General features: G+C 26.9%; 7 protein-coding genes across 14 annotated transcripts; 4 read left to right on the top strand and 3 right to left on the bottom strand.

The window, feature by feature from the left end:
- Positions 1–112: 112 nt before the first annotated feature.
- Tes (testin LIM domain protein) lies at positions 113–3585 on the top strand. Its single transcript, XM_069115394.1, has 5 exons — positions 113–508; positions 798–999; positions 1072–1361; positions 1481–2923; positions 3010–3585. The coding sequence occupies exons 1-5, from the start codon at positions 443–445 to the stop codon at positions 3370–3372; spliced, it is 2364 nt and encodes a 787-aa protein (XP_068971495.1). The 5' UTR covers positions 113–442; the 3' UTR covers positions 3373–3585.
- A 303-nt stretch (positions 3586–3888) lies between these two features.
- Positions 3889–7359, bottom strand: LOC138180976 (uncharacterized G-patch domain protein DDB_G0278987). Of its 4 annotated transcripts, none has more exons than XR_011173413.1 (6): positions 6868–7120; positions 6004–6438; positions 5181–5888; positions 4862–5114; positions 4573–4804; positions 3889–4454 (listed from the first exon to the last, which is right to left on the bottom strand). XR_011173413.1 is itself a non-coding variant. In XM_069115384.1 (6 exons), exons 3-6 carry the CDS (start codon positions 6421–6423, stop codon positions 4680–4682), a joined length of 1506 nt encoding a protein of 501 aa, XP_068971485.1. In that variant the 5' UTR covers positions 6424–6438; positions 6868–7147; positions 7229–7359; the 3' UTR covers positions 4542–4679. The 4 variants fall into 4 exon arrangements, 3 of the variants coding, with proteins under 3 accessions (XP_068971485.1, XP_068971487.1, XP_068971486.1); XM_069115384.1 differs by lacking the exon at positions 3889–4454 and adding an exon at positions 7229–7359 and having other exon boundaries at positions 4542–4804; positions 6868–7147; XM_069115386.1 differs by lacking the exon at positions 3889–4454 and having other exon boundaries at positions 4542–4804; positions 5181–5452; positions 5522–5888.
- Positions 7360–7533: 174 nt separating this feature from the next.
- Positions 7534–9351, top strand: LOC138180978 (CWF19-like protein 2). The gene is made up of 8 exons (XM_069115391.1): positions 7534–7692; positions 7773–7890; positions 7950–8089; positions 8161–8226; positions 8292–8597; positions 8668–8823; positions 8893–9075; positions 9142–9351. The coding sequence occupies exons 1-8, from the start codon at positions 7534–7536 to the stop codon at positions 9283–9285; spliced, it is 1272 nt and encodes a 423-aa protein (XP_068971492.1). The 3' UTR covers positions 9286–9351.
- On the bottom strand, positions 8639–11354 carry LOC138180977 (protein arginine methyltransferase NDUFAF7 homolog, mitochondrial). Of its 3 annotated transcripts, none has more exons than XM_069115390.1 (7): positions 11282–11354; positions 10812–10955; positions 10604–10711; positions 10256–10537; positions 10070–10183; positions 9485–9989; positions 8639–9390 (listed from the first exon to the last, which is right to left on the bottom strand). In XM_069115390.1, the coding sequence occupies exons 2-6, from the start codon at positions 10875–10877 to the stop codon at positions 9501–9503; spliced, it is 1059 nt and encodes a 352-aa protein (XP_068971491.1). In that variant the 5' UTR covers positions 10878–10955; positions 11282–11354; the 3' UTR covers positions 8639–9390; positions 9485–9500. The 3 variants fall into 3 exon arrangements, with proteins under 3 accessions (XP_068971491.1, XP_068971490.1, XP_068971489.1); XM_069115389.1 differs by having other exon boundaries at positions 10816–10955; XM_069115388.1 differs by lacking the exon at positions 11282–11354 and having other exon boundaries at positions 10816–11258.
- A 46-nt stretch (positions 11355–11400) lies between these two features.
- Positions 11401–17837, top strand: LOC138180974 (serine-rich adhesin for platelets). Of its 2 annotated transcripts, none has more exons than XM_069115382.1 (12): positions 11401–11810; positions 12041–12933; positions 13008–13109; positions 13179–13307; positions 13394–13669; positions 13735–13997; positions 14071–14220; positions 14305–14487; positions 14550–15482; positions 15556–15747; positions 15845–16128; positions 16210–17837. In XM_069115382.1, exons 1-12 carry the CDS (start codon positions 11644–11646, stop codon positions 17594–17596), a joined length of 4959 nt encoding a protein of 1652 aa, XP_068971483.1. In that variant the 5' UTR covers positions 11401–11643; the 3' UTR covers positions 17597–17837. The 2 variants fall into 2 exon arrangements, with proteins under 2 accessions (XP_068971483.1, XP_068971484.1); XM_069115383.1 differs by lacking the exon at positions 11401–11810 and having other exon boundaries at positions 12184–12263; positions 12443–12933.
- Positions 17838–18194: 357 nt separating this feature from the next.
- Positions 18195–19564, bottom strand: LOC138180973 (uncharacterized). Its single transcript, XM_069115381.1, has 5 exons — positions 19474–19564; positions 19178–19359; positions 18885–19078; positions 18550–18802; positions 18195–18471 (listed from the first exon to the last, which is right to left on the bottom strand). Exons 1-5 carry the CDS (start codon positions 19496–19498, stop codon positions 18343–18345), a joined length of 783 nt encoding a protein of 260 aa, XP_068971482.1. The 5' UTR covers positions 19499–19564; the 3' UTR covers positions 18195–18342.
- Positions 19565–20363: 799 nt separating this feature from the next.
- On the top strand, positions 20364–24950 carry Tfb1 (transcription factor B1). Of its 2 annotated transcripts, none has more exons than XM_069114911.1 (8): positions 20364–20518; positions 21427–21629; positions 21915–22116; positions 22229–22385; positions 22465–23010; positions 23088–23415; positions 23486–23661; positions 23740–24950. In XM_069114911.1, the coding sequence occupies exons 2-8, from the start codon at positions 21476–21478 to the stop codon at positions 23860–23862; spliced, it is 1686 nt and encodes a 561-aa protein (XP_068971012.1). In that variant the 5' UTR covers positions 20364–20518; positions 21427–21475; the 3' UTR covers positions 23863–24950. The 2 variants fall into 2 exon arrangements, with proteins under 2 accessions (XP_068971012.1, XP_068971013.1); XM_069114912.1 differs by having other exon boundaries at positions 20516–20637.
- Positions 24951–25167: the final 217 nt, after the last annotated feature.

Genomic DNA, 25167 nt, shown 5'->3' with positions numbered 1-25167 from the left:
AGTTTATTTATTGATAGTACTACTCAAATTATAACAAATCTTCTCTGTTAAAATAAGTATATTTTAATTTTCTTTACAATAAAAATTTTTTATAAAAATGAAGAAAATAATTTATACCAAATATTACACATGTTAGATAAATAAAAAATATTAATATATATCTTTTCCTACATAATAAGATAACACTGAACTCTGAATTGAATATGTGAAGTATTCTGAGTATTGTGAAAATGTATGATATATAGTGTATGTATATGTGAAATCTTTTTGAAGGAAGATTTCATTATGTGAGTGGGCCCCACTTATCGAGTATAGTAGAAGGGGGGACATAAGCACTGCTTTAATGTGGCATAGTGATGAGTCACACGTTTGTGCAAGTGTCAACTGGGTGTAACAAATATAATTTCAATTTTTATAATAAAAGATAAGAAATTGATTAGAAATGAATAATACAGATGTAAATGATCGTCCGAAATGGTTGCTAGAATTGGAAAATCGAAAAAGAAAAGTGAGAATTTAAAGAAGCGATTTTAGAGTATACTTAGAGATATATTTTTTCGTTTTCCTTTGTAATATGATATCTGTTTACATTTACTATTCATTTTATTATTATTTATATATAATTCAAAACAATTTAATCATTAAGTACATTTAGTAAACTAAAAATAATATACAACCGTAGAAAATTTTATTTGAATTTATTAGTTATAAATACCTACAATTTTTAATCCTCTAGAGGTTATTAATAAAATTAATTGCTTTTGAAATTTTTAAATCATTGTAATCATTTTATTCAGCCTCGATTGGCACATGAGGCTGGGGCAGGAGCACCTTGTGTTCTTTGTAAAGCTGCATGTCCAGGTTTGGATTTACATTTTTGGAGAAAAATTTGTAAAAATTGTAAATGCAGTAAAGATGATCATGATGTTGATGATGACGATTTTCCACAATTTGATTTGTTGTTTGGGACCTCAAGAAAATATAAGAAAAAATCAATATGTAAATACCACTAAATTAAGATAATATACACAATATATATACAATATAATACCTTTTTATTAAATTTTTTAGTATTACATATAAACAGTGGAAAAGAACACGCAGAAGAAGCATTTGAATGGGTGCCACCAGATACAACAAAAGAACTTGCTGTAGACTATATGAAAGCCTTACCTATGGAAAAATTACCCATTAAGGGATCACCTGGTGCAGCTCTGAGGAGACAATTATTACAAAAACAGTTACCTCTTCATGACATAGATTATAAAACTTGTGATAAGTTAAGTGATCAAGAGAAAAAACAATTTGAGAGGTATTTAGAAAACATAAAAAAATATGTGGGACAAGGAACAGTGACAAAGGTAAGATATTATTATACATTAGAAATTTAATCACCAATTAAATTTGATTATATATAAATTAAATCTAATAATATATATATTTATTTATTAATATATTATATATATATTATTTACTATAGATATTAAGTGCTCGTCCATTTGATGGATCATTAATAACACCTGTAAATGCAACAGATCTGCAACATCATAGTCCACAAAATAAACTTAATGTGGCACCAAGCTTTGTTCAATTACGTACACCAAGCAGTTTTGCTCCAAAAAGTTCACCTAAGAAGAATTTATATGAAAATTTAAATGTACATAACTTTTCTACTCCTTTAGATACAAGTAACAGTAGTAATATTAGGAATATTCCAATTCTTGAAAAATATAATATAATCAATAAAGGTGATGAAATTAATAAAAGTAATAGTGAAGATATTGCAAAAGATGTGTCAACAACTGAAAACTTGAAGTATTTAAATGATGCAGCAGTCACAAATGTTAATTCTGAAGTGACATCACTTTGTAGTCCATCAAGATATCACAAAGAAGTATACAAAGATGTACTAAAAAATCCATCCAGCTCTCTGATACATTCAAAACCAATAAATGATAATGTTGATATTGTAGAAGCTCTATTAGCAGATGCTTTGCTACCACCTAGTACAGTGCATGCAAATGATATAGTTAGAAGTACACTAGACGAAAAGGGTCTAATGTATATACGCGAAAAGCTCACAAATAAGTATAGTAATCAAGAAAATCAAGGGCAGGTACTATCCAATATTCCCAATTTCGCAAGGAGTTCAGATTCAAACAACTCACTATGTAGAAACACTGCTTTTGGATTACAAAATGAAAATATTCCCACAAACACAAATAAAGGAGCTGATAAAACAGTTACTACTAGTAGTGTAAAATATCCTGGAATGTCAATTCCATCAAAAGATGAACTTCAAAAAGTAAAAAAGGATATTCATAATTCTGGACCAATAAAAGCAGAAATGGAAATAATGAAAACCAATTCAAACTTAGTTAAATCTGATCCTTTGTATTCTACAGGTTTCAACATAGAAAATCTAACAGAAAGTAAATCACAAACTCCTTCAAAAGTAGTGGAAAATTCATTTCCTTCATCAGCGTCATTACCACAAATATATCCACAGATCTTCGATATTAATAATTATCAAGCAACAGTAAATAGCTTTACAACACCATCCACCACCCTTCATTCTGAGAAATTGGAAAACCAGATTTTTCCTTATGAAACTAATTCTACAGCAAAACAATTGGAACACCATGTTCCAAATATAACACATCTTAAGAGTGTCATGGAGGAATTAACAATAGATTCTAAATCACAAAAGTGTCATAAATGTGAAGAAGGGTTCCATGTTGGTGATGTTGCGGTAATTACGGACAAAGCTAAAAATGCAGTATGGCATCCAGGGTGTTTCATGTGTAGTATGTGTAATGAATTATTAGTAGATTTGGTATACTTTTATTATAAAAACAAATTATACTGTGGTAGAGATTTAGCAACACTTCTAGGAATTCCTAGATGTTTTGCTTGTGATGAGGTATGTACAATATACTTAAAAAGTTTTCCAAAAAATTTCATCTCTACTTCATAATAATAAATTTTATATTATCTTATATTTTTCAGCTTATTTTTGTGCGAGAGTATACTGTCGCAGAAGGACATAATTATCATGTAAAACATTTTTGCTGTTGGGATTGTGATGTTCCATTGGCTGGGAAACAGTACATCACAGAAAATGATCGTCCATTATGTCTCTTGTGTTATCAAAAAACATATGCAAAAACGTGTAACATGTGTGAGAAAGTAATTGCAGCAGATCAACAAGGTGTTGCTGTTAAAGATTTAAATTTTCACGCAACAGAAGCATGTTTCCGTTGTTATATTTGTAATAAAAATTTGTTAAATGGCAGATTCGCAGTTAAAGAGAAAAAGATATTTTGTAGTAAGGAATGTATTTCAAACTTTTTGCATCCACAAATTAAATAACTAATCAGGAAATATTACTTTATATTATACTATTTTTAATATTCTAGCATCTTTTTTTAATATTGTGTCATTTGTTATAAAATACAGTGCATTATGTAGCTTTATTTGTTGTACATATTTATTAGTATGAAATGTATATCATATTGAAAAACAGACATTGTACACAATTATGTGTATAAAAATATATATTTTTACTAAGTATCTAAATCATTTTTTTAACAAATATTCGTTATATACGTACATTTATATTACATTTTAAGTCATTATACAATTTATTATAAAAGATAATATATAAAACAATTTGACCTTTATCTTATTTTAGTCATTACTTTTATGTTAGAATATTTTATTACTGAAGCTCTATAATAACTTTTGCAAATGAATTAATAAAATGAGTATAATTTTAACTGTAATTTTAACTGTAAAAGAGAATTTTAAGCAAATATAAATTATATATAAAATTACGCATATTGTATTATATTTTATATAAAGTTTAATCCAGAAATATTAATTAATTTCTATATATAACTAGAGCTCTACAAGCAATATATTTATTAAAAGCTCTAAATGTTTTTATAAACTCCGAAATAAAAAGGAATGCTATTCTATTATTTTGATTTCTTATTCTGTACAATTTCATGAAAAAATTAATTTTAATTCATCAAAAATTAATTAAACATATCCAAAAGACATAAATCAATTTGAGATATACAAATCTTTTACATTCTAAGTTTAAAGGCAGATCTGTTATAAAATCTTTTACATTATAATAAATAATTCTTATAATAATTTTTATGTAAGTGTTCTTTTTACTGCAATATCTCAATCTCGTAATCTCAATATATCTTTTGATATCAAATTCATTGATTACCAGCTTTTTCTGAATATGTAATATGTATGTGTGTGCACAATTTTTTTTTTAAGAAAATAAATATGACATATATACTTACCACAGAAGGTAAGTAAACAAATAATATTGATGTTTTACAAATTTCTTTAACCCTTTGCCCTACAATTTAAGTTCCAACAGCACGTACCGTAACCATCGGCAGGGTCGGTCAGACGTCGAACCCTTTCACTATCTGTCTGAGCGTTCGAAGTTTATGTTACAAGATATTTGATAAATAATTACTACCAATTAATCATTGAACAAGATTTTTAAGGATATCTTTCTAATATTTTTCAAGAAAATATACCTACACGTCTGAATGCGGCCAAGAAAAAGAAATGTTTGTCGCATGTAGCACGAAGGACGTACCACGAGTAACTCGACGTCGTAGGTTAAAGGGTTAAAAGTTCATAACACTTCATTCTGAATCACTGTCAACAACGGTTAAAACTCTTTTAAATGAACTGCGTGCTTCACGATGTTTTGTAGGCGTTTCTGGTGTTTTTGTTGATTCCTTATTTCTCTGAGCACGTGTAACACGTCCTGAAATTTTTTATTATTAAGATATTTATTTCTTATAGGTTTTATAATGTAACAAACCTTCTGAAATAATATTGCTAGTATTTAACTCAGCAACATCCTTAAGGCTTTCATTTTTTTCTTTGGCTTTTTTACATTTTTCTACGGTTGGTCTGCCATTAATTCCATTTTTTGCTAATAACTCTCTAAGACACCTTACTTTAGCAGCATTTGATTTACAACTAGCCCAAAGATCATTATAAGATTTTACATGTATTCCAGCAAGTCTAATATATTTTTTTAACAACTGTATTTTTTTGTTATCTTCAGGTTTCTAGAAGAACATAAAAACATAATTTTGAAAACATAAAATATGATGCAGAAATATTATTAAACTTACTTTGGTTTTACTTTTTTCATTTTGAGAATCATCTTCACTGTCACTTTCATTTTCACTTTTGCTTTTCACAGATTTTCTATCAGATGTATTCTCTTCTGACTTTAGATCCTCTGTTATATTAGAATTTTCATCTTCACCATCCACATTTTCAACGGGTTTCTTAACTTTCTTTCTCATTCTATCTCCCCCCTTTTTTGATTCTGTGGCTGATTTTGTAAATTTTTTATTTGCTCCTGCTTTCTTGAGTTTCTTCTTAGTTTTTGGACTATAATCTTCATCGGAAATATCATCATTATTTTCTTCAGAGTCAGTATTTTTTGTTTTGCTGAAAGAAGTCCTACCTCTTTTTTTCTCTTTCTTTTCAGTTTGTTTAGGTTTAATTTCAAGTGTCTCTTGTGAATCTGATTTATCTGCTTCAGAAGAACTAACATCAAGTTCTGAATCATTAGGTTTTGCTTTTACAATTATGGTTTTTGGCTTAAGTTGTTTATCTTTTCCACTTTCACTTTCAGAAGAACTTGAAGATTCTTTATCACTAGCACACTCTACAGAAAGTTCCAAACCTTCCACTACTTCAGCATCTTCAATTTGAAATTTTTTATTTTTCTTTTTTGATTTAACATTATCTTCTTCTTCCACTTCTGTCTTTTCTTCTATTGTTGCATTATTTGTATTAAAATTTGATATAGTTTCTAAGTGTAGGTTTCCCTGTCCCAAAAAAATAAATGCAAACTATTAAAAAATGTAATATTTTGAATATTAATATATATATCGTTTAGCATTGCTTGTAGCCTAAAATTTAAATACATAATTTATGCATTACCTGCTGCTTTATATCTGTTAAAATATTAGACTCATTTTCTTTTTTATTTGCAATATCATTAGTAATTGATATTTCATTATTTTTAATATCAGATACTCCAACATGTGATTCTTTTGCAGATTCATTTTTATTTTCCTCCGAAACTAAGTTAATTTTGTCCTTCTTATTATCAATATCTATATTCTTTGAATTTTCTTTTACTTCTTCAGCAGTACCATTTGCTTCTGAAATATTTTCAGATATTTTTTCATCAATAGATGTACATAGTTTCTTAGAAGGTAAATCTAATTTTTCCTCCTCTGAGGTTTCTTCGCGTAACCTTTTCTGCCTAAGTTCAGTTGTATCTACAGGATTATCAGAAATTTTTGAAGGTGGCATTTCATCCTGTGTTTCTTTGTCACTTTGGTCAGATTCAATCATTATTTATAAATTTATCTAAAATGAAAATTTTTGTATATGCATATAAATTGAATCAGTGTAGAAAATACAAAAATAATAGAAATTAGAGAACATTATTTCTTTATAACAAATAAATTTAAAATTTACTTTATTTGATAACAAGGTTTGATGGCAGCTGATTTAATTACATGAAAGTTTGTTTAAATAATTGTTTTCGTTTAAAACCTCCTTACTTATAATTTGTTATGTTTCGATATTATCAAACATTTAATGATACTATTAAGTATATGTAGACGATAAAACATTAATAATTGTAAATAATTGTTAATAGATTAGTATCAAAAAATCATAAAGTATTAACAACTTCTTCTATAGAACCTTTAACATAAAATATTTTACGTTCTAACACGTCAATGTAAAAACAGGAAGAATAACTGAACTAACAATAAATAGTACTTAACTTACAATGTCAAAATAACCAATATATTCAATTAATTGTTTTTAAGCGACAACCGTAACGTTTGCGCGGCAAAATCTACGCGGTAACTACGTAGTCGCTATTGATTGGTTAAATTATGTACAATATAGTACTGTAATGCTTTCGCATGAACTTGGCTTTATGTTTAACAATATCGATGTGTAAATTAGGAGCGAAATTTGAAATCACCCAATCACGAAATAAAAACGACATCTATATTTTGTGCAGCGTATGGACGTCATAAGTTCGTGATCCAATGAGTCAAGCCTGGAAAGATAAATAAAACTACGTGATTAAATTCTTAGTTGATTCACAACTTTCCTTTTTTTTCTTTTCCTTTTTTCGTACATTAACCTCTTAAGCGAAAAGACCAGATGTATCGTGCAAATTTATATCCAAAACGTTCGTAAAAATCATAATTCATTAGCGACTATCAACCAATAGCTGAAACTGCTGTGTACAATGTGATTAGTTTTGTTTACTTCTACTCACTGCCTCTAGCTTTTACTTAACTTAACAATACGATATACGGTATACATAGAGTCAGTCGTGCCTTATGGCATGCTGATCTGTAAACTATCAATTCTGCACAACAAATATTGAGGTTAGTTGTGATGATACACACTTGACATAAACGTTTTTGAAGCTTTAACATGTTGAGTTCGTCACATACTCATGTCGGCCGTCGTGCAAAACGAATTTCTAATAGTGATGGAAATAATACAGAATCTGGAGAAACTAAACCTCTGACAGAATCAGAAATGAATAAGCTAGGGGCAAAAATTGTTAAAGCTGAATTAATGGGCAATACTGTATGTATACTTATTAACGTTTTACGCTACATACACGAAATGTGCCAAGAAATTGTAAAAATTCATAATATTTTTTTTAGAAACTTGCTGATGAATTAAAAATTCAGCTAAAAAATGCTAGAGATATCGCAAAAAATGTTCAAATATGCAGTACAGAAGAAATCCAAAATGTAATTCTTACACAAACTGATTCAAAAGGTATGTATTATGTGTGTAAAATTGTACATTTGAAATAAATAACGAATAACATATAATAGGTATTACAAGACCATTGGAATCCAGAGTTCAAACTATAAAATCTTCACAAAATAATAAACGGAAAAATGTAGAAACACATGTTTCCGGCAAGAAAGTGAGACATTACTTTGACGATGATAAATATTCATTGGAAAATTTGGTATGTTTACTAAAATGTAACTTTTATAGTCAATAATATTAAATCTCAATAACATCATCAATGTGTTTAAGTTCCATAAAGAAAAAGGAAGATCTACAAATGAGGATGATGCAGTATTTGTTAAGATTGCTTCTAAGGTATGTCATACAAAATCTATTTTAAAAGATATTATGGAATACATGATGTGTAAAATAACTTATAGAATGGAGATATGGATGAGATATTTGAGGAACAGATTACACATATTAAATCAGATGCTGAACAAAATGAGAAAGATCGTTCACATGCAATTAAGGAACATAAACGTTTATCAAAAAGTTTGGATAATTGTTATTGGTGTATTGATTCAAAATACATGTTAAAACACATGATCATTACAATGGATTCTGATATTTGTTTAAGTCTACCTCACTATACCTCTTTGACTTCCGGGCATTGTATAATAACACCTGTACACCATATTGCTTGTCAATTACAATTAGATGAAAATATTTGGGAAAAGCTGAAGGTAAAACATATTTTCTGGATATTATTGTTTAATAATATGTCTTTTTTCCTTACAAGTATTTTATTTTCAGATGTTTAAAGAAGCTTTATATAAAATGTTCATGGATCAAAAGTTGTATCCAGTGTTTTATGAAATTTACAAGAGTCGTCACAAATTTTCACATATGCAATTGGAATGTGTTCCACTGAAGAAAAGAATCGGTGAATTAGCTCCAATATACTTTAAGGTAAATATATACATAGACAATTTAATACATTTGAATAGTATCAAGCTTTATATTTGATGTTTTTGGCAGAAAGCCTTATTAGAATGTGAAACTGAATGGTCAATGAATAAAAAAGTAATCAATCTTGAAAATAAAGATGTGCGTAAAGCTATTCCAAATGGTCTATCATATTTTATGGTAGAATTTGAAAGAAATAAAGGATATGCTCATGTTATTGAGGACGAGCATATGTTTCCGACAAATTTTGCACAGGTAATTTTCTTTTAAGAAAAGTATGAATGAAAAGAAAATTAATTTCAAATATTCTATTTACTGCAGGAAATTATAGGTGGGATGTTGGATCTAAATCGGGACATATGGAGAAAACCAAAAAAAGAACATTTTGATCAACAACGTGAGAAAGTATTAAAATTTTCAGAGATATGGAAAAAGTATGAATCCGACATTAAAAATCATAATTAGGCATGAATCCTTATTTATAAATGTAATTTTTGCAAATAATTGCTAATAAATTATTGCAATACATAATTACTTTTACAAAAATTTTAATATAGATGAATAAAGTTTTATCTACATTATTCATTTATTTAGCCTTAAATGTATAAATACATACAAGAAGTTTCTATATATTATAAAAATGTTCGATATATATAACATATTTATTGCAATCTTCATGTTTAATAAAAACCTGTTACTGGTACTTTTTCGAAATATTCTTTTAAAATAGACGGAAATAGTGATAAAACTTTAAAACGTGTTCCCATTTTATCTTCATCCATTATCATATGATATCCTGTTTGTAATGATTTTTTTCCTTCTTCTGAAGCATTTTGTAAGAGCATTTGCAATCTTAAATCAATTCCAAGGTTTTGTAGAAAGCTTGATTGAGTTACTGGTCCAAAAGTTATTAACCTATCATCTTTCTCTGCAATTTTTTTAATAGCTGCAAAATCAACATCTGCTGTTAAATCTGCAGCTCCTGGGTGCAATAGTGGATCATGTATTTTATGTTGAGAAAATCCACGAAAAGTATCAGTTTTATCACCATTATGGCCATAATCACAAATTAAAGCAAATCCACCACATTCCCATAAAAAGTTTGCTATATAATCCACTATTACTAAACTTTCTGGACTAATTTCAACATGCTCTCTCTTTTCATCATTCTGAAAGATATTCACAAAATGTATTTAATCTGTAATTTTGTATTTTATTTTATTTTAGAATAAAATACAAGTAGTATTACTGATATATAAAAGGTAGCAGGTGTTGGAGCATTTGATAAAACATAACAAAATTTCTCTTCATTACTTCCTTGAATTATGTCTACTAAAACTTCACACCAGCCTCTATCAGTTTTCTAAATGTAAAATTATTATATGTATATAAAGTATTATATATAAATTGTACATATTAGGTATAGTTAATATACCTGAAATTTATGAATTGGCAATGCATCAAAAAATTCATGTGCTAAAAATATACTAAAATTTTTAGGCACATCCTTAATGGAATTGTACCAATATATTTTTATCTCATCTTCTGTAATACCTTCTCTATAGTAATTGATAGGGTTACTTTTAGATTCATTAATTTTTGTATCATATTCTGTAATCGTTTTACATAAATTCTTTGCCTGAATCAAAGACAAAGTAGGACTAATTTCAACTAAATGTACTGATATATTATTTAGAGATTTAAATTGTTTATACACCTGTACAGTAGAGATATATTTATAAAATAACTGTATAATTTTGCATTTTGAATATTAAAGACATACCCTTAATATATCTTTAATTAAAGTTCCTCTACCTGGACCTAATTCAACTATTTGAAAAGGACCCTTAGAAATCTTGTGCGATTCATATTTCATCCAAATGGCTATCATCTAAAAAATAAATGATTAAAACATGAATAAATATATATTATATATGCTACATATTATGGCAATTTAATCCAAACAAAAGTTTTTCGAGAAGATGACTTACATACTTCTCCAAATAATTGTGTAATTTCTGGTGATGTTGTAAAATCGCCCTGTTTTCCAAAAACATCTTTATTCATATAGTATCCTACAGTTGGATGAGTTAAAATTTCTTTCATGTAATCATGAATTGTAATAGGTCCACAGGCTAAAATTTTCGAGTATAAATAGTGATAAAGGCTTTGTGACTTTTTGTCATTCAAGGTTGAAAAATTATACGACGAATAAAACAAAAAACGGTTTCGATAATTTAGTAACATTCTTGTATTAAATGGTTTGTAATACTTTACGTATTTTCCAAATGTCCGAAAAATAGCCATATTATCGACCCTTTAATCAATGAATTTAAAGCATATATAACAAATTTAAAGGTTATGTTTACGTATCATCATTGATTAGAAAGAAATTATTTATTTATTTTTTTCACTTTAAATTATCAATTTTTTGTATAATTGATTATTTAAACTCAAATACTTATTTGTGTATTTTATCTAAATGTTAAACATGTAAGTGAAGTTATTCGTAGTAGCAAGTTATATACTCTTTGAATAGATGGCAGCAAATATTCTGCCTTTGTTTTTATATATCACTTAAAGAGTGAACAGAACAAATTATTTTGTATATTAGTTTTGCACTCGATAATTAAAGACATAAAATAAAAGTGTCAGTGTTAATATTTAACTTTTTAATATATAAAATATCTATAACAAAAAAGTACAAAAATACAAAATATATCTAGAGCGATACTTTTATATGTTTTACTATTAATAACCTAGACTGATGATAAATGTAAATGAATGTACAAAATCAACAATGTATTATATTACGGAAAATAAATGGATACGAAGATGAAATTTAAAAAATCTTTGCCTCCGTTAGTTGAAGGCAAAATTCATGGTTATTTAAAATTTGTCATTGATGAAGTTATTTGGTCAAAGAAAAATTTTGGTGAAATTAGAATATTTTTATCTTGGTGGGGAGAAACTGATAGAACTGAATTTAGGTAAACTGTATTCATAAAATAATTTCTATTCTACTCTCTAAAGTTTTAATATCAATAATTTAAAGAATAGAAAGTGATTTTTAATGATGTTTAATCTAAATTAAAGTACCTGTCACTTTTTATTTTATATGAATTATCTGCTTCTTTTCTTATATTGTTGATTAAACAATTTATTTCTCTTTAGTTTTATATCTTATTGCATATATTTTAAAATATTCGTTTTTTTACAGACCAGCAGATATTACAAAAGATATTATAAGATCAGAAGAAGAAACAACTGAGGTTTATGCTATTCGTACAAATATAAATCTCTTTGAAGAATACATTAAGAATTGTGAATCTGTAGAATTACTGATTGTTAGTAAAGAAACTAATATAATTATTGGAACATCACAAATCACAGATTTATTAGAGATCCTTGATTGTAAACCATATTTTAGATATGTACCTATTGTAAGTAATCATGAAAATAAAATAGGAGAAATTCATGTTTCTATGAAGTTAGAATATATGACAAAAGCTTTTAGTATGCAATTAAAAACACATAAATGTGGAAAAGAGCAAGGTACTGATAATACCTTAGTTTCAACTAGTAATAATTTTAAGAATCAGGATTATTTGATATCTGATAGGTATACAGTTAACAAAAAAATAAAACCCGAAGAAAATGATACTTACAAATCTATTTTAAAATTGAAAAGGACGGAATTTCAAGAATCTGTAAATAAACTTAGTAATGAAGTAGCAGATAGACTCGTTGCTCAGATTGTTACAAGAGCTCAAAGGCTCAGAGGAGATTTATTTAAAGAAACATATGATGAAGATGAATTTAGTTTTAGTGATAATTCCATAAATAATGGATTTCAAACTTGTGTTTCTGCTAAAAATAAAGAAAAATTATATGAATGTGTTTTGTGCAAAGATATGATGTCATCTATTGAATGTAAAACATGTGCATTGAAATCAACAACTTTGCATCCAAGTTTGACAGATCTTGCATCTAGTAGTTTAAAAACATTTAGATATGATAATAAGAGTACAACAAATAATACATCTTCTTCAAAAATGAATTCCTTAATAGAAGATGCACTTTCAGAAAAAAGATTGTGTATTGATTCAAAAGGTTTATTAAGCTTTTAATAAAAATATTAGTCTCTTAAATTTTACTGTACTAATGAAAATTATGTTCTATTCTAGATGCTGAACTATTTGATTTTGCTACTTATATCAGAATTAATGTAGACTCATTTACTTTAAGTCCTGCTGGTTATAGACGTGTAAAATCATCTTCATTATCACGTATGTAAATTTATAGAATTCATAAATATTTAACATCTTTTTATGAACTAAATACATTTTTTCTTACAGATAATGATAACATTTTTTCATCTGCAACATATTTTGTTCAGTATGATATGATATTCGATCATATGAAAGAAAATGACAAAAAGGAAAGTAAACCTGTAAGAATATGTTCTAAAAAACAAGCAAATCACGGTACATTGATAGTATTAACATATGGAATATTTGTAATGTATTTTATTATATATGTATGTTTAAAATTAATTAATATATTTTTACAGTGGTTTATTTTAATCACAACAGTGTATATAGAATATCAAAACTAAAATACTATACAGCATTGCAAATAAAATTTAAAATATTTGTTCGTCATGTCAATAAAAGATCATTAATTGAATTAGGCAATGCTACTATTAATCTTAATGAAATTATAAAAAATAAAAGTTGGAAATTCGCACAACATCTAAATATACTTAATAAAGAAATAAAAACAGGAGAATTAAATGTAATTATAGAATTAGGTTCAGATTCTAATCATTATGAAAGACAGTACATTAGTAAGTATATATAAAGTAGAAAACGAATGTTTATATCAAAGATTTAAATATACTATATTTTTTAGATAGTATGTCTGTTAAAGAAAACATTCCTATTTTGGATACATCAGAATCACTTAGTGAAGCTAAAAATAAAGGGAGCAAGAATATTACAAAAGATCAGTCTACAACAGATAATGAAGTACCAACAATTTCGGATGGAGTAGTAAATTTTCCAATTACTGATAGTAATTCAGTTATTACAAAGTGTGTATCACAATCCACAACAGAAAGCATAGATGATAAAAAAACGGATATAAAACATGACAAAAATAGAATACAAGATAAGGTATAAAAATATGAATTATACTAAAAATGTGTATCAAATAATTATTTTTAGTGATGAAATGATTACTGTGTAGGTTTTACTTCACGGTTTAATATATGTAGTAGAAGGGAAAGAACTATCAGAATTAAATACTTATTTAATATGCAGAGCATTTTGGAGAGAGGATAAGACTAAAAGTCAAGTCTGTAACAATACAAAAAATCCATTTTACCAATTTTGTCAAGTAAATATTTCTGCGTATTTAGTATTTATATCTCTCATGTACATATGTGTGTGTGTATGTATATATATAAATTTTACATTTCAGTTAGTACCCCTTATTTATGACAGTGATTTATTAAAACGTATTAAAGACAATTACATAATCATTGAAGTTTATTCAAGAAATAATAATATAGATAATCTATTAGGATTAACAAAATTATCTGTACATCAGTTATATGTTGCATACAGAGATCCACGAGTATTACCATATTTATTATTATCTAAGGTATGTCATTTTAGATTAGTATAACTTAATTATTTCATTCTTTACATAAATTATCATTTTAGTATCCTGTGGTGAGTGTGGATGGCTGGGTACCAATTATAGATCCTGTAACTGGTCAATCTTCTGGTCAGTTGTTTGCACTGGTAGCTCTTGGAACTGCTGAACAAATTACGTTATTAAAGATGTCAAGAAACTTGCAAACTATGAGTGCTACGTCACAAATATTGCATTTAGACAAATATTCTGATTTTACAAATCATTTACAAAATACTCCTCACATACATGCTTTCATTAAAGATGAAAGAGAGTTGTATTCTTCAAATTCGAAAACTCAAGAATGTCAAACAGATATCTCAACTGTTAAAGAGTTTAAATTTAATGAAAAATCACAAGAAAGAACTTCAAATTTAGGACATTCTATTCTACAAAATACAGTTGGTCATTTAACGCAAGTTTCAAATGTTAATAAGATTAAAATAGATCAAGCAATACAGACTGAGATAAATTTTGAAGAAAAACAACAATCGAACACAAGACAGATATGTTCAAACGAATTGAACTTTAATAACAGTTCCGATGATAGTGATAATAATAGCGTTAAACATAATCTTTATTTACCAACAGAAACATACAGAAGTGTTGGAGTTGGCGCTGAGTACAATGAAGAAACTGATCAACGTCCAAAAAGTAATCACAGTAATACAACACTTGAATCATCAACTATAAATCATGTAGAGAATGAATCAACGAATTCTACATATAATCAAACAATGTTTAGAGCTATTGTGGAGATTGAGTGTGCATTACATTTGCCAAAAGTAGAAAAAATTAATGAAACTGTTGAACCAAGTACATACGTATCATTTCAGGCCATTAAATCTGACCATACAAAAGCTTCAAACTCGTATATGATTACTAATATATTTCCACATAGTTGCAACCCTAAATGGAATTGGAAATGTGATACAGCATTACCAACAGAACTGCTTTTACATGTATGTAATTTTCTTAATTTATTTATAAAAAATCTTTTCCCCTTTAAATAATTTTAAACATTTCTTTTTTTAGGATAAAAAGAGATTGATTCTAAAAATTTGGCGAATATTAGATACAGATAATAGTATGGAAATAGACTTAGAGAAAGATATTGTTATTGGATTCTCTGCTATTGATCTTTCAGTTTTAATTAGTGGCTTTCCAACAGTATCTGGTTGGTTTCATATAATGGACTTTACTGGAAAATGCAACGGACAAATTAAAGTATTATTTATTATTATATATATGTATATGTATATGTTATTATACTTGTTTTTACTTATTGTTTATTTTACTCTTTACTGTACTATTTATATTTTAGATATGTATAACACCACTAGCTAATTTATCATTATTTGGAAAACCTATGACATTGTTAAGTGCAACTCGACTACCAATGTGTTCTATGTCACAATTAAATTTGGTTCCATTACATATGTATGAAACACATTCTCATGATATAGAACAAACTAAAACTAGTAATATCTCATCAACAGTTACACAGGAAGACGAGAAATCAGAACATAGTGAAAATCAATTAAATGATCCTATTACTCATATTGATTTTGAAGATGTATCTATGTCATTTTTATCCTTATCCTTAAAGTAAGTAAATTTTATTACATTTCAATAATTTACAATGAAATTATCATACAATTATAAACGTGGTGTTCATATTTCTTATAGACAAAAATTAACAGAATTAGATGAAATAACAAAACGCCTAGAATCACGTTTACGTGATGTCACAAATACGGCTTTTGAAGATGATTTAGAAAATGAATTTGAATTAAATGAACAAAGTAGCGATAATGAAAATAACGATTGTAAAATTATCACTCCAATACTATCTATTGCTACAAGAGATTACAATAGCAGAATATGCCACAACCCAAGTACTACAGAAAATGAGAACCAAAATACATCAAATGAAAAGAGTATTCAAAATTTTTTGTCTCAAACTTATATTAGTTACAATAATGCAGTTAGTTGTGAAATAATGAAATCTGATTCTTCTAAAATATTGAATTCTTATAGTAAACGAAATTTATCAAATGACAATTCTGAAATACAACAAAGTGAACATTTAGTGCAAAATAGTAGACCATTGGACAATACTTTCACTGATTACCCAGAACGAGGAGCAAAAGCACATATAAATTATTTACTTGATAAACTATCTCTGCAGTTTCCTACACAAACCTGTTCGACTAAGACTACACCAATGGAAAAAAATATTACTAATGTATTAACACATTTACCAAATAGTAATAATTTACAAGGCAGTAATAAATATAACCAAGAACACAAAACATCTATATTATGTAATCAAATGGATGACATACATGAGTTAACTATCCAAAACTCAGAAAATTCTATAAATAATTGTACAACTAAGTCAAAGGTTGATACATATGATAAAAATTCATCTGAGATATCTATGCACTCACAAACTGCTAATAAAGTATCGAAAGTAATTCGTGAAGAATTAATTGCTGAAGAAAATAGCAATACATCTAAATGTGATGAATTAACAACGTATCTTGTAACTTCAAATATTCGTCATATGGATTTAAATAACATTTGTAATCCTCTTTTATATCAGCATTTAGTACCTGATTTACATTACTCACATACACCATTAGAAGAAGAAACTATCAAACAATTAGATAATCGATATAGTAAAGTGTTTAATAAATCAATAAGTAATAGATTAAATAGAATACATAGTTCGGTGGAAACTAATTTATCTCTAGCAAATGCTGAACGTTTTAAAACGATACCATCTGGAGTATCAGAAAATATTGATAATAGTATTAATTTAACTGTTCTCCATAATACTAATTACAATGACTTATTGGCAAGTAATAGTACAGAATCGACTACAACTATATCAATTAACAATTCAATAATAAAATCAATTGATTCAGAAGTAGTTGAAAATGGCGACTCTGTATCTTCTGAAACATCTCTTCTTGTGCTTTCAAGGCAAGCGCCTGATGGTGGTAACCCTATAGAAGATAATAAAAATCCATTAATTACACAACAAGAAGATGAAATTCTCCACTCATAATCAAGTATACTTATAACTAATATGTAATAAATTTAGTACACACACATCTATAATCATAATCATAATTTACACTTATAAATATATATCTTGACTACATTACACATATTTTTCTTATTGCATACAGTCAATATTGGGTTGACAACTAAGTGATTACGGATTTTGCCATTACCACCTAATGACAAAATCCGTAATCACTTAATTGCCAACCCAATAGATATAAAAATAAAATCCTATTGCTTTACAATATGTATGTAATTTCAAATTAATAATTAATGATTTCTATAATTAGTTTATAATATTTGACGTTTAAAATGTTTTGTTTAGATACATTAATATAAAGATAATACAGAATACTAACCTTTTTATTAAAAAAAGTGATATTTATATAAAATTATTATCACACATACATAATAATAAAATCACTATGGAAATACATTATAAAGAATCCATTATTAATTAAATCATTAATATTATTCAGAATATGTTTTTAATGTGTTTTTATATAAATACATAATTTAACTATTTTTCATATACTTTTTTTGTGTACACAAATAAAAAGAAATTTTTTAAATAAATTATTAATTAAATCTATAACATGTCAAATAAATATAAAATTCTTTAATAAATAATTATTTGTTCATAGAACATAACAGAAGTAGATATTAAAATTACACCTCACCTGTTTTGTTAAATTTTTAAAATAGAAAATTTTATATTAATACAAACTACATAGAGTATAAATTAAATTATTCATTGAAGTAAGTAGAAAGATAAGCTTCTTTGTGTATCCATTGTACAGCTCGTCTAGGATGCATCAACCATATTTTTGCAGTTGTAGTTTCATGTTGATGCATAATTGAACAATCTCGTATTTTCTAAAATAAATAGAGAAATGAATAAATAATTAAATGTGTATACACTGTCACATGTACATAATTAAAATAAAATCTTACACGAAATTGTTCTAATTCTCTTTGTTTAAACTTTGTTTCCTTCTTATATTCTTTAATCATACATGGCCTACATAAAAATATTTCATTTTTTAAATGCCAATAATCACCAAGTGGTTTTGTCCCACATATTTTGCAAATATCTGTGTTTCGATTACAACATTTAAGATTCACTCCAAGATTCATTTTTACACTACCACCAAAACTGTGTTTTAATGTAGGACCTTTTCTTTTAATGCTAACATACATTCCTGGGCTATATATATATTATACATTAAATGTTAATTTATACACGATAAGTGATTATAACAACTGTTCCACTTATACTACTATTATACCCTGGAGTTGTATTGTCGACAAAAGTCTGTCTTTTGCTGCTAGAATCAAATGGATACTTTGATTTATGTATTAGTTTAGGAAATATAGAAGTATTGTAATCTAATGGCGATGGACAAATATCTTTCACCTCAACTTTTTTACCAAATCTAGCAATGCCACTGTAACCTCTCTTACTAATACTATGAGAACAAGGCTGAAACAAAATATGTAATATAAAATTATATTATACTTATTTCAAATATTTCAAATCTGTAATTAATTAATATTGTATATTCTAAACGACTGATTATACCTTAGTTATAATTGTTTTAAATGATTTTAAAACATCATATGAATTAGGTGTTACACTTGGATGATCTTCTAATGTATAATATCTCATAAATGGAGTCATATTTTTTTTTGAAGTATCGCGGGGACATCCTGATCCGAAACATATCTTTTGCCGCTCTTGTTTTTGTATGACGTATTTAAATCCTATTTATAAATAGCACTAAATTTATTAGCAGATACGTTATGTTATAGAGAGAGAGAGAGAGAATATGCTCTTAATTATAAAGAAAATATAATACTAATAAAATACATTTATACCTTCCTGACTAACTGTCATTATCATGAAAATATAGAATGTATTTAGTACGAATGTTATAAATTTCAAATTTATATTAAGAAAATCAATGATTACAGCAGTAACATATATGACATACTTATTGGCAAAAAAATTCCATGTCAAATATCCCTAACATTGTGATATTATTTTTTATTGTTTTCAACTTGAATTTGTCCAGTATTTTATATAAAACTTTGTGTTTTTATTAGTATATTATTTTGCAATTGCAATGAAATTAGTTTCAAAATAAATGCATAAAATTATACGTTATCAATAAACTATATTTACATAGCACATTAATTCAGATTGTGCGTATATAAATATATTATAGATGCAAATGACTTTATATTTACAAATCACGCGAATAAGAAGCAACCAATCAGTGCACTGTAATTTATATTCTGCTCAATTCTATGAAATTAAAATAGAGGGCATCTTTTTTGCGTATATTTTTATTATGATGCATAAAAAGTTATTTCTTCATATGAAATCGTCATCAATATTTGGTATCTTTACTTGTTTCACTTAATAAAAATTTTTAATTTGTATATTGCTATATCATTTATTTATAAATACGTAGGATTTGTGTTATAATTATCAAAATCAGGTATATTTCAGCGCCCTCATGTAACTACGCATGCTTATATTATATTCTACAGATATAACTTACGCTGTTTGAGTCAAATTCATAACTTTCATGAAAGAAAATATCATTATTTGTCACTTGGATCTGTATTAATTATTTCGATTCAGAATATATGAATATAGTGCATAGTTACAGGCGATATGTTTATTCAGATAAGAAAGAAATAAGAAAGGAATGTTTTAACAACAGGAAGCGTTACAGAAGTTTAGTCGAACAACAGAGTGCGGTAGTCTTAGCAGGTCGATGGTGCTATTCGTACCGACGATTCGTTTGCAGCCGTCTTTGCTTCGCGATGCGTCCACTGATGTGTGTTTCTGCACATGGCCGTGCCGCCCAACGGGCTTCTGCAGTGTTCCACGATTTTTCGCACTTTAACACCGGTAAATGGACTTATTATAGTTAAATTTCCTATTCTAACGATTAAAAAACACGCGTTCTGTGCCTTGAACTATACAAAAAGCGTTTTTCGTGTTGATAGCCATAATTAATGAATCAAAAAGTGAGTCACGGGTAATATCGCATCAGTGTTTAGTTCACGATGTAGAGTTAGCATTTTTCCTCGATTTTCAAAGATCTCATTGTTTATAATATTACAATCGATTTTGCATAACTATATGTTATAAGATATTATTAACGAAATTTTTTTTTAAGTCATTATGTTGTAATGTAACATTCAAGGACGCACAGCGACAAATAAATCGTAATTCCTAAATATTAATACATCTTATCTAAAATTGCATAATTCAAATATGTTACATTATTTTATACGGAAATTGTAAAGATAAATACAATTATAGTTATTTAGAACGTTAAGAAGTTCAATACATTTATATTGTTTACTAATACGAAGATCATACGAAGTTCACGAAACTTTTTAAAGTAATAATTTTTTCATAAATATATAAATTTTCATTAAGTGCAATAATATTTAAATTAAACTTTTTTTTTTCAAATAGTTATACATCATGTATATTTGTTTCCTGTAATATTTTATAGAATTGTTATGATTTCAAATATTAAGTATTTGAGTATTTCTTAAAAATTAATCATTTTGTAAAAACTAATTTTTTATATTATGATATGATACTATGATAAAGATATAATTAGCATGAAAATTTATCAATATAAAATTCAAATATAAAACAAGATTCTTTATTTTTATGCATTTATTTATATAGGAGACTTATAAATATCAGGATATACTTATTCTAATAATATTACATATAGTTATATATTCATAGTTCTTTCTTGTAAACATAACATACTTATTTTTAAATATATTTTTTAGGATTATATTTATCATTTTTAGAAGAATTATATTATATATTACATCCACCATGACTACATCATCGGAAGATGTTCTAATGCAAGTAGGACAAGTTCGTTATAAAAAAGGAGATGGCACTTTATATGTCATGAATGAAAGAATAGCCTGGATGCTTGATAACAGAGACACTGTATCAGTCAGTCACAAATATGCTGACATTAAGTGTAAGAACATTCGTGTAAAGATCAAAATAATGTTCAATAAAAAGATTATTAAAGAAAACTTGCTTTACTATAACTTTACTACATGTTTTGCTTTCGATGTACTAATAATTTAATTATTTATATCTATCTCTTTATGTTAACATATATCAAATGTATATTTATAGTTTAATCTTTTCTGTTTAATAGAGCAGTAAAATTGGAAAATTATCAAAAGGAAAATTTATATTTACTGATATTAAGTAACTCTTTGAAATTTAATATATTACACTATACCTTTCTTTGTAGTACAAAAGATATCACCAGAAGGAAAATCAAAAATACAATTACAAGTTGTATTACATGATGGTTCATCATCTATATTTCATTTTGTAAACAGAAATGGGCAAGAGGCACAAATTAAAGATCGTGATGATGTAAAAGAATTACTTCAGCAATTATTACCAAAATTTAAAAGAAAAGTAAATAAAGAATTGGAAGAAAAAAATAGGTAAGGTATTTCATATTACAGTGATATTTATATCTATATTATTCATATACTATCATATACTATACTAAAATATATCTATATCATTCATATATTAAAATGTTTTATTTAACAGAATGCTTCAAGAAAATCCTGTACTGCTTCAGTTATACAGAGATTTGGTTATTACACAAGTTATTTCATCTGAAGAATTTTGGTCACAACATGCTGCAGAATATACCCAAGCTAAAAAAAGTCAAAGACAAGAAATAGGAGTAAATAGTGCTTTTCTGGTAAGAATTTTTTGCTATTAAAATATAAATTACATACTAGAAGAATAAATTAATGAATAATTCAATACATTATTTATAGGCTGATATAAAACCACAAACTGATGGTTGTAATGGATTGAAATATAATTTAACTGTTGATATTATAGAGTGTATATTTAAGACTTATCCAGCAGTAAAAAGAAAACACCAAGAAAATGTGCCTCATAAAATGTCAGAATCCGATTTTTGGACAAAATTCTTTCAGTCACATTATTTTCATCGAGATCGTATCAATGCAGGGACCAAGGATCTTTTTACCGAATGTGCCAAAATAGATGATCAAGAACTTAAAAAAGATATTCAATCGGGTATTGATGATCCATTGGTGGATATAACTTCTTTTGAGGATCAAACTCTAGATGATAATTATGGGAATGGACCTAGTAAATCTGACAAAGTTTCAGGAAATATTGTACATCAAAGTATGATTAAGAGATTTAATCAACACAGTATCATGGTTTTAAAGGCTAGCACTGCCAAACAATCTACACAATCCATTCAACCGCAATTAAATGGATCAACGCCATCAGCAAGTAAAACTACAACACTGTCTAATCAGTTAGATGAACGACCAAAGACTAAAAAAGTAAAGTTATAATATGCATATACATTTTAATATAAAATAATACATCCAATAACAATATGTATATATTTTATTTTCAGCTTAGAATACAAGAAAAATTAATTTATGATGATCTTGATACCACTCATGATGTTAATACAAATAATAGTGCACCATTAAATTTGAATCATATAGACAGGTATTTACATGGTCCAGTGCCAGGATACGGTAATACGGAACCGACGTCTGAAGAACTTCTTATGACATTAAATCAATTAAGAAAGGAAGTAAATGGTTGGCTGGCAGGAAATAGTATACCAAGGCAATTAGCAACATCATTAGTTAGTCCAGCTGCAGCAGTCTCTGCCTTAGGAGAATTAACTCCAGGTGGTTCTTTAATGAAAGGCTTTAGAGAAGAAAGTCTTGGACGTGAGTATATATTATTAATTGTAAATCGAGTTGATTAAAATATGTAATATGTCGTTTATGTCAATTACAGAATTAATACCAAAGGATTTAGAAAAAGAACTACGTAATGTATATGTGTGTACATGTGAACTTCTAAGGCATTTTTGGCGAAGTTTCCCACCTACAACTCCACAGCTTGAAGAAAAAGCTATTAGAATGCACGAAGCATTGCATAGATTTCATTCTGCTAAACTTAAACCTTTTGAAGTAAGTTCTATAAATTTTTCACATTCATTGGTTTACGTTATATTTTTCACAAGAAATGTTGGATGTTTTCTTTTTTAGGATCGTGTTCAACGAGATTTTTCTGCTGTTAGTCAACATTTAACAAGTCATTTAAATCAACTATTAAATACAGCATATAGAAAATTCGCAGTTTGGCAACAACGTAAGATGCAAATGAGGTAGCCATTGAATAATTTGTCGTACAATTAAAAATAACGTGAATAAAGCAAAGCAATATTGGTCATCCTATATATATTGCATTTTATAATGTTACCATAATTAGGGAATAATATGGGTGTATTTCACAAAAACCAAAGCTGAATCGTGTCATGCATCCTATGCTGCCACATACTGTTTATTTATTCTTACAAATAATTGTGTTATTATTGTTTTAAAATTTTCACAAATATTTTACTTTGATCCATCTGCAAGCGATGTTTCATTTCATTAATATTTTCATAATATAGCATATAGTTTATTTATTTACTTTTCATAGGTTATTGTATATCATGTTGCACGTCTTATATTAATCAATGGTTGATATGATGAAGCTACAAAATTTCGAGAATTTAAATTCATAAAAAAATATATTACATGTAGAGTAAAGTTAATACTTATAAATTTTCAAAAAAAAAAGCTATGATTGCGTATGGAACGTCTAAAATTTATAAAATGTAACTACGTAGATGAATGTGTGTTAAGAGAAATATCTATTGTACGATATCAAAGTAGCTGTGATACCGCCACTGTATTATTAAGATGTATTAAGAGGTAAATTTCGTCGTTTTGTGAATGTTTATTTCTACATTATAAATATTCCTATACATGTTAATGGATTTAGAACATCAATCTTTTTCTTGGTATATTATAATTATATGAACGAAGAGTATGTTCTATAAAAAGTATAAACGAAACAAATATTGTTTACCTTGAAATTTACAAACTATTAATGCACAGTGGCATCAGTATACTTTTTACGATATCTGCGATATACTCAACTAAGTGTCTTAATTGTTGAATCCTATTTTTTTTTTTATATATATATATATATATTATTGGGTAAAGCAATTTGCAATTCGAGATTTCGTAAACTGCCTGCTCACTTTCTCTATAGTAGCAATAATTTGGCAGTTGCCGAAATGAGTGATATCTAACTTAATCAGTAAAAGACCTTTGAGATCATACTCGGAAGTTACGCTATGAATACTATTATAATATCGATTGTAAATATATTCTTACATTATCATTACAATAAATGTTATTATTATGAATTAGTATTTAGTTAATAACATCCTATTAAGTGACTAATTGCTCTTGTTATTAAAATATCAAGTTCATTAAAATATAAAATTACGGTACTGATCAACAAGTTATACATATGATGTACTCATTGTGTACGTGTGTGTGTAAGTCTTAAATCTTATCTAAACTTTTAATTTTCATTTAAACTGTATATATAATAAGATAAGAAAAATGTCAACAAGTTTA

The sequence above is a fragment of the Bombus flavifrons genome, chromosome 6, assembly GCF_040668555.2.
Source record: "Bombus flavifrons isolate JBK064 chromosome 6, iyBomFlav1_principal, whole genome shotgun sequence".
Classification (NCBI taxonomy): Eukaryota; Metazoa; Arthropoda; class Insecta; order Hymenoptera; family Apidae; genus Bombus; species Bombus flavifrons.
This window is presented reverse-complemented; position numbering and strand designations above follow the sequence as displayed.

What these genes read in the sequence shown, in the direction of transcription:
- Tes (XM_069115394.1), top strand. Translation starts at nt 443, where the DNA reads ATGAATAATACAGATGTAAATGATCGTCCGAAATGGTTGCTAGAATTG. An exon ending in GACAAGGAACAGTGACAAAG is followed by an intron (nt 1,362 to 1,480) that starts GTAAGATATTAT and finishes TATTTACTATAG; the next exon opens with ATATTAAGTGCTCGTCCATT. An exon ending in GATGTTTTGCTTGTGATGAG is followed by an intron (nt 2,924 to 3,009) that starts GTATGTACAATA and finishes TATATTTTTCAG; the next exon opens with CTTATTTTTGTGCGAGAGTA.
- LOC138180976 (XM_069115384.1), bottom strand. Translation starts at nt 6,423, where the DNA reads ATGATTGAATCTGACCAAAGTGACAAAGAAACACAGGATGAAATGCCA. An exon ending in ATGAAAAAAGTAAAACCAAA is followed by an intron (nt 5,115 to 5,180) that starts GTAAGTTTAATA and finishes ATGTTCTTCTAG; the next exon opens with AAACCTGAAGATAACAAAAA. An exon ending in TAGCAATATTATTTCAGAAG is followed by an intron (nt 4,805 to 4,861) that starts GTTTGTTACATT and finishes AAAAAATTTCAG; the next exon opens with GACGTGTTACACGTGCTCAG.
- LOC138180978 (XM_069115391.1), top strand. Translation starts at nt 7,534, where the DNA reads ATGTTGAGTTCGTCACATACTCATGTCGGCCGTCGTGCAAAACGAATT. An exon ending in ATATTTGGGAAAAGCTGAAG is followed by an intron (nt 8,598 to 8,667) that starts GTAAAACATATT and finishes TTTTATTTTCAG; the next exon opens with ATGTTTAAAGAAGCTTTATA. An exon ending in TTCCGACAAATTTTGCACAG is followed by an intron (nt 9,076 to 9,141) that starts GTAATTTTCTTT and finishes TATTTACTGCAG; the next exon opens with GAAATTATAGGTGGGATGTT.
- LOC138180977 (XM_069115388.1), bottom strand. Translation starts at nt 11,127, where the DNA reads ATGGCTATTTTTCGGACATTTGGAAAATACGTAAAGTATTACAAACCA. An exon ending in TTACACAATTATTTGGAGAA is followed by an intron (nt 10,712 to 10,815) that starts GTATGTAAGTCA and finishes TTTATTTTTTAG; the next exon opens with ATGATAGCCATTTGGATGAA. An exon ending in TAATTAAAGATATATTAAGG is followed by an intron (nt 10,538 to 10,603) that starts GTATGTCTTTAA and finishes TCTACTGTACAG; the next exon opens with GTGTATAAACAATTTAAATC.
- LOC138180974 (XM_069115382.1), top strand. Translation starts at nt 11,644, where the DNA reads ATGGATACGAAGATGAAATTTAAAAAATCTTTGCCTCCGTTAGTTGAA. An exon ending in TTATGAAAGACAGTACATTA is followed by an intron (nt 13,670 to 13,734) that starts GTAAGTATATAT and finishes TATATTTTTTAG; the next exon opens with ATAGTATGTCTGTTAAAGAA. An exon ending in CAACAGAACTGCTTTTACAT is followed by an intron (nt 15,483 to 15,555) that starts GTATGTAATTTT and finishes TTCTTTTTTTAG; the next exon opens with GATAAAAAGAGATTGATTCT.
- LOC138180973 (XM_069115381.1), bottom strand. Translation starts at nt 19,498, where the DNA reads ATGATAATGACAGTTAGTCAGGAAG. An exon ending in AATGACAGTTAGTCAGGAAG is followed by an intron (nt 19,360 to 19,473) that starts GTATAAATGTAT and finishes ATTTATAAATAG; the next exon opens with GATTTAAATACGTCATACAA. An exon ending in GTCGACAATACAACTCCAGG is followed by an intron (nt 18,803 to 18,884) that starts GTATAATAGTAG and finishes ATATATATATAG; the next exon opens with CCCAGGAATGTATGTTAGCA.
- Tfb1 (XM_069114911.1), top strand. Translation starts at nt 21,476, where the DNA reads ATGACTACATCATCGGAAGATGTTCTAATGCAAGTAGGACAAGTTCGT. An exon ending in CAAATATGCTGACATTAAGT is followed by an intron (nt 21,630 to 21,914) that starts GTAAGAACATTC and finishes CTTTCTTTGTAG; the next exon opens with TACAAAAGATATCACCAGAA. An exon ending in GAGTAAATAGTGCTTTTCTG is followed by an intron (nt 22,386 to 22,464) that starts GTAAGAATTTTT and finishes CATTATTTATAG; the next exon opens with GCTGATATAAAACCACAAAC.